Below are 7,500 nucleotides of genomic sequence, written 5' to 3' on the forward strand. Positions count from 1 at the left end.
GAGTGTGTGTGTGTGTGTGTGTGAGTGTGAGTGTGTGTGTGAGTGTGTGTGTGTGTGTGTGTGTGTGTGTGTGAGTCATAACCTTCTTCTGCTCTTCCTGTCAGCACCTTCTGGAGGAGACCAGGTGGAGCAGCATGGCAGAGTGAGTGGAGACAGGCACCGCAGAGCCACGGAGGAGAACTATTGGGCATACTCAGGTATACTCACACACACACTCACACACACACACACACACACACACATGCACACGCATGCACATGTACACAAACACGTGCACCTGAACACAGATACACACATTGTGTGTGGAAGTTATGTGTAACCATTCAAATTGGACCTTTTTTTTTTTTTAAATACCAAAGTCTCCTCATCGGATGACAGCTAGTCTTCACACCACAACATGACTGCTGCCGTTTCTCCTGCATCCCTGTATTTTCCCGCCTGTTAGCTGCGTTCCCAGCAGAGAGGAGTGTGAAAAGATGCCAGCACTTTGAACTGAGCTGTGGAGTTTTCATCCTTGATTGGCATTCCTGTCAGAGGAGGTTCTGAGCTTTGCTGGAGGCTAGCATCGGCAGCACCCATCCCCTGTTCTCACTGCTGAAGAATTTCTTTAGTGGATTGGGGGTGGTTTTTTTATGTGTCAGTTAATTATGGTCTGTCGGTTAATTGTACCACTCGAGTTTCTAGGTTTGGTTTAACACTTCCTGTTTTCCTTATTCTTCCTCAACCTCTCCTCCTCTCTTCTTCGCTTGTGTCTCCTGCAACCCCGTTGCCTCAGGACATCTCCTGGCTTTTCTCTTTATGAATGTCCCTGCCCAGAAAAAGTGACTCGTCCTGTCCCTCCAAGCAGGATTTGCAGAGGAGCATTAATCTTTCACTGTGCGTCCAAGCCCACAGCCATAAATGATCTTTATTTCATCTGTTTAAATATCCCCACCACTCCACAGGCCGTAGTCAGGGTGGTGTAGGTGCCGGAGGCCTCCACCCATGCCTGCTGTGGAAGCCAGGTGAAAACCCGACGATTTCACTTTATAACTTTATTTTATTTTATTAATACATTTTTCTTGCCCCGATGATCCCTGCATGATATCTGCACTGCAAGTTGAACCTGGCCCCACCTCCCAAAGAGGCCACACCTCCCAAAGAGGCTACACCTCCCAAAGAGGCCACACACACTTTGTCTGACACCCCCCTCCCGCCATAATAGGCCAATGTGAAGAGCTCCAGCGACTCCATTACGTAGATCCACTGCATTACATAAGCCACTGATGTAATGAAGCCCATTACACTTTGATGGGGGCAGAAATATAATGCATACAGAGTAAATATCAAGGGTTGGGGAAACCTTCTATTTCCCTGATGATGAGAGTGTGTGTGTGTGTGTGTGTGTGTGTGTGTGAGCTGTGTTATATAAATCTCTTGTGTGAGGGCTTTTTGCATCAAGAACCATTTTAGTATTTTCTTTGATATGTGTGCACACAAGACTTTTTCGCTGCACGTTTTGTGGTATGTGGTGCATTTTCGCATGCATGTTCACATGTCGGGCTGCGATCACGTCGGTGTGAAACCGGGCAGGTGCCAATTAGCGCCTGAGGGTGGAGGAGCTTTCGCACGTAATGGCCATCCAACCTGATCTGATGGTCTGTAATTAGGGCAGGGCTCGGAGTGACCGGGCCCTTGCTGGGGGGCCATGACTGTGTCCTGCTCACCCAGCCGGAGGGCCACACTCGGGGCTAACAGCCCCCTCCACCCGGCGTGGAAAGCAGCTCCCCAGGGGCTGGTAGTCAGAGAGCATGCGGTTGTTGACAGCAGAGCCGAGGGAAGATGGCGAGATAGAGAATGTTTATTGGCCGAGAGAGATGGGGAAGATGGGATTAGTGCATGTTTAACGAGCTGGGATGTAAGCGAGGTCTGAGCGACAACGGCCCGGACGTTTACTGTAGGCGACCGGGAGCCGGACAGCTGGATAAGTGAATGTTAAGCTGACGGTGGTTAAAATCATAATCTTGATTATATATAAATAAAATGCCAGACGGGTCTTTTTACACCTCTGTGCAGGAGTGGGGCCGGCGTGGGGGGGACCCTGGAACAGGAAATAAAATGGGGGAAAAAAAAGATTATAACCTCTCAATAAACCAAAATCACTAGAACACAACAGATCAGTTAGTATAGTACGTCGTCTGTTTACACACACATAAACACACACACCACATACATACAGTCAAATCTTGATTTTTGTGGGTTTGCTTAGATTTGATTATTCATGAGTATTAAAAATTAAATGGGAATTTTCTTTGGAATTTTGTGACCTACTGTGGAAATTCGCAGATGACGCACATAGACCAGAGAATGTAAAGAAAACTAAATAAAAGTCAGTAAGGCATAAAGTGAACGGTTTTTGTGGCACTGGGGGTCATCTCTTCACACAGGTGGACTGGGTTCTCTGGCTGTGCCCCCTTTATCAGGTGTGTGTTTATCGCCTGGAGGTCCTGGGTTCGAGATCCGGGTGGGGTTGCTGTCCTCTGCTTTTGCCACAATTGAAGAACTGTGGTCTACTTCAGTTTGGGGACACCAAGTTCTTTGTGTTATACAGAATCAACAATATTAATTTTATATATGCAGCTCCTCCTCCTACCAACCCAGAATCACTGTGCTTGCACAGCCGATGAAGGACCTCTGTCTGCTACGTCCCCCTGTTTACGTACTTTACTCACAGGAAGCTTAAGAGAGCTTAACTTGAGCTGTGGAAACATTAGAGATCATCCCATTGTCTGTTTGTGTGTGTGTGTCTGTGTATATATATGTGTGCGTGTGTATTTGTGTGTGTGCCTATATGTGTGTGCGCATGTGTGCGCATGTGTGTGTATGTGTGTGTGTGTGTGTGTGTGTGTGTGTGTGTGTGTGTGTGTATGTGTGTGTGTGCATGCATATGAGTGTATGCGTGCATGTGTGCGTATAAATATATGTGTGTGTGTGTGTGTGTGTGTGTGTGTGTGTGTCTATATTTGTGTGCATGCATGTGCATGTATATATATGTGTGTCTGTGTCTGTGTGTGTGCGTGGACGTGCGTATGTGTGCGTGTGTGTGTGCATGTGTGTATGCGTGCGTGTGTGTGTGGGCGTGTGTGTGTGTGGGCGCGTGTGTGTGTGTGTGTGTGTGTACATGTGTGTGTGTGTACGTGCATGTGTGCGTGTGTGTGTATAAATATGTGTGTGTGTGTGTGTGTGTGTGTGTGTGTGTGTCTATATTTGTGTGCATGCATGTGTGTGTATATATATGTGTGTCTGTGTCTGTGTGTGTGCGTGGACGTGCGTGTGTGTGTGTGGGCGCGTGTGTGTGTGAGTGAGTGTGTGAGTGAGTGTGTGTGTGAGTGTGTGTGTGTGTGTGTGTGAGTGTGTGTGTGTGTGTGTGTGAGTGTGTGTGTGTGTGTGTGTGTGAGTGTGTGTGTGTGTTTAGAGGCATGTACATCTGCCTCCTTTCCTGTGCTCACTAACACTGCCTCTACTCTGGTTGCCAGCACCAGTAGTCGAGCACAGATGATGCCTGCTCTGTCCTCAAGGCTTTCTTAATGAACTCAGCAGATGATCCACTCTTACTGCCTGCCTGCCCCACCACTTATTTTTCTTTCTTTTTTCAATGAGGCACCTGTTCACACTCACACACACATATACATACACACACACGTGCACACATACACACGCACACACGCACACGCACACACACACACATATACATACACACACATATACATACACATACACACACACACTCACACACACGAACACATACACACGCACACATACACACGCACACATACACACGCTCACACACACATACACACACACACACTCACACACGCGTACACACACACACGCACGCATACACTCACACACACGCACTCACACACACACACACACATGCCCACACACACATACACACACGCTCACACACACACACACACGCCCACACACACATACACTCACACATACACACACGCGCACACACACACACTCCAGGTCCACTTTACCTCCTATATTATTCCCTCTAAGTCTAAGTCCGCTGGAGCGCTGGTGGAATCTCAGGCTGGGTAAAGCCAGTCGCATGAACAGGATGGTCGTAACTACTAAACTGGTCTGTCTGTCTCAGAGAGTTTAAATCTGCTACACCAAGCAATGTCTCACCTAGGAGCAACGTATGACCGCTCGTAGGAACAGTGACGGTTGCTAAGCAACTTGCGGTACTACTAAGCAAACCGGCTCCTCCTACTTACCGTGCCGAGCTAGTCTGATATTCCCCACTGTCCTACAAACTAGAAAGCAAAACAAAACCTGCCAGGTAATTTTACCGAGAGCAAAACAGTAAAGCAGTTTAATTAGTTTACATTTATATAGTTTACATAAAGCCACACTGGCCTCTAAACAAAGCCGCACTCACTAACCTGCAATAACAAATATTAAAAGAAGACGTCAAACAGTCTACTAAGTCTTTCAGCTCTGCGGCATGGCCAACTTGCCTTTTTACGTTTAAAGCCGTTACCATAGCAAAAGGAATCCGACTTTACGCCTGCTCCCAGCTTGGTGTAAACTTTACGCTGGGTCTTGGGGGGGAAAAATCAGTTTCTGACCAGTTGGTGCAACCATCTTAAAGTCACACCCAGAAATGTATGATGGTGAGAGTTGTACTGCTGGTGCAACTGAACCCCAGGAGCTCCCTGAGTGTAGTTCACTATTAACCCCCCTACGTCCTGTTCAGCTTCTGTTCCCGCCCTCAGTTGGCCACGTTTTGGGCTTGGATTTGCATGGTTGTGGTGCTGTGACCCGGTGTTGGTCGCTATGCACTCTGTATCCAGGCCGTGTGCTCGGGAGAGGAACACCAGCGTCTGTCTGAGAAGCAAATGAACGTTTCCAGAGTGGAGAGGCTTATTGTTATTGATTAGTTGTTTGCTGAAGAGTTAGGCTGCGTGAAATTATCTCAAGCAATTTATACATCAGTAACTGTTACGTTTCAGCATAATGTAACACAGCCAGAAAATGTAGTTAGCAATTAAATGGCATGGAGGAATATCAACTTTGGAAGAGAGAGGCATCTCACATCTGTGAAGCTCTGTCATTCACAGAACTGTTGATCTCCGGTTAGATGGTTATGGCTAAGGTCCACATGAAGTACGGAGGAGACTGACCCTAGACCAGGTTCCTGCCCTAGACGTAAAGCAAGTGGCTCGTAATAGTTAATGCCATGTGGCTTTTAAGCACTTCCCAACGGCAGACTCCATCAGACCTGTGAAACACGATCAAGATCAATACAGCCTTACTGGAAAACAGTCCAAACATAAAGACAGGTTGGTCACTCCCCCAATAGCTTTGAGGAATCCTTCAGATTTCATAGTATATATTTATAAATTAAAATCTATGTCTTTATATGGATACATTTAGCATTTTATATATATACATATGATGCAAACATAAATATATTAGTATATATTTAATATTATATATGTATATAAATAGATAGTGAGAGATAGATTGTAAAAGGAATTTTAGTACACAAGGTTTCCAGAAAAACAGGACAAACAAAGAACCTTCATCAACTTTGCAAGAAAAGTGTGTGTGTGTGTGTGTGTGTGTGTGTGTGTGTGTGTGTGTGTGTGTGTGTGTGTGTATATATATATATATTTTATAAAAACAGTACACTAAGTGCTTACATATACATAAATATATTAACCACCAGAATAGCATTCTAAGGAGTAGCTAACCTCTGTTTTTTTCTCTGGTTATTCATTTTTAAGTTCATTGTGGTCTCAGCGCTGCTGGTATTAATAGAAGATGAGGTTTAATTTAAAAGCTGGCGGACGTGGTGAGTAGTGCTTTCACAGCGGCCCACGTGTGCACTTTTGCCAAGGATACGCCATCTAAATGGAGCGCTGTCATCCTTACAGCTCCACTTTGTGACAAGACACGGAGATGGAAATTGATATGTTGTCTCTATGAAGGCCTTTTTTTTTTTTTTTTTTTTTATGTGTTTGAAAAAGCCCTGACCTATAGCCCACCACTCCCAGTTGAGTGGGTGGAGGTTGGGTGGATGTTTGGGTGGAGGTGTTGCTTCTGGCTCCTTTTGGGGGAAAATAGAATTTTTAATGCCAGTTTCCTCGGTCGTGCTGCCGGGAGCCAGGGCGTGAACATTAATATCAGCCTCTACTATGCCTCAGCCAATCAGAATCCCTGTAGTCATAGGCCCCGCCTCACCACAGAGTTGCTGACCTCTACCAGATGTTAGCTTTTATGCAAACAAGCTAGCCCTCATGTAAAATAGTTATGTGTAATTAATCAAAAGGGTTGTGTGTGTGTTTGTTTGTGTGTTCATCCTACGTGCTTGAACAACTCAGCAGATCAGGCCACAAACATTTAGAGGACAGAATATGGCACAGAAATTGTCATTTATCAAACATCTCATATCTAGTATCAAAAAGCGAATACCAAAGTCATTGCTTGGTCCTTTCACACTTCACGTTTCCCTTCTATTAAACATGATCTTAGTGAGTGTGTTCATGGACTCCTGTGACTGACTGATTCAATTAATAGAAGGCCAGCTTTGATGAATTGTCCTTGATTTTTGAAACCTCGCGTATATCACGCTGTAATAAGGTGCATTAGCACTTCTGTCTTTGGCGGCCATTCTCCTCTTCACATCGGCGATTTATTTTATTCCATTAAAACATGTTTTTGATAGGAATACTTGTCTTTGATTATGCCACTAATTAGCACTGATGACATCAGAAGTGGGGGGCGGAGTTCATAATAATCCCCGCCCTTCCTGCCCCACCCCACCCTTCTTTCCCAGCTGTCTGTCTGTCTGTCTGTCTGTCTGTCTGTCTGTCTGTCTTTTCCTTTTTGTTCCATTTGCCAAATTGCAGTGTCTAATGCACTTACCATCCATGTCTTAAGAGCTTTCAGCATTTTTACAGTGTTGGGTTTCTGGTTCCCAGACACTGTAACCCAGCCTTTAGCTGCGTTGGCCACACAAATGTGCCCTGATTTGTCGTGCCAGTAAAGCACCTTGAACTGACTGGAACTCACGTGCCAAAGTAGCTGCATGTTTGGAAAGAGACAGGCGAAACCAGCATGGTATAATGAGACAGGAAACCGTGCCTGACTGGGTATGCTAATGACAGAGCTTGTCCTCTCCTTTATAGTCTCTCGTTCCTCTCGTCACACTGACTCATTCTCTCTCTCTCTCTCTCACACACACACACACACATCTTGGCTGTTCTTGTCTCTGCCTGCTGGGTTTGTTTGTGTTTGGGAGGTCTGTGTCACACACCCTTGCATTGTTTGGTTAGCTCCCGACGAGGCAGAGAACACACACACCCAGGAGCCTCTGTTCCAGTCCTGCCGTTTCTCTCGATGTGTTCATCACAATGCGAATGCAAATATGACCGTCTGCGTGCGCGTCCGTGTGCGGAGAGACAGAGACACAGAGAGAGAGGGAGAGAGACGGAGAGAGGG

General features: G+C 45.9%; 1 protein-coding gene across 4 annotated transcripts in view; it reads left to right on the plus strand.

Annotated features, from left to right (window-relative positions):
* ptprga (protein tyrosine phosphatase receptor type Ga) overlaps positions 1-7,500 on the plus strand; it is a 201,662-nt gene that overhangs the window by 50,398 nt on the left and 143,764 nt on the right. For 3 of the 4 annotated variants that reach the window (XR_014119319.1, XM_035520277.2, XM_035520278.2), the window contains exon 2: positions 105-197. The exons of the other annotated variant lie outside the window; for it this stretch is intronic. Coding sequence is in view for 2 of the 3 variants with exons in the window: in XM_035520277.2 (XP_035376170.1) it covers positions 105-197 (93 nt within the window). In the remaining variant the exon portion in view is untranslated. The remainder of the gene's footprint in view (positions 1-104; positions 198-7,500) is intronic. 4 annotated transcript variants of the gene reach the window in all.

The sequence above is a fragment of the Electrophorus electricus genome, chromosome 22 (genome assembly GCF_041902795.1).
Source record: "Electrophorus electricus isolate QZ-2024a chromosome 22, ASM4190279v1, whole genome shotgun sequence".
NCBI classification, from domain to species: Eukaryota; Metazoa; Chordata; class Actinopteri; order Gymnotiformes; family Gymnotidae; genus Electrophorus; species Electrophorus electricus.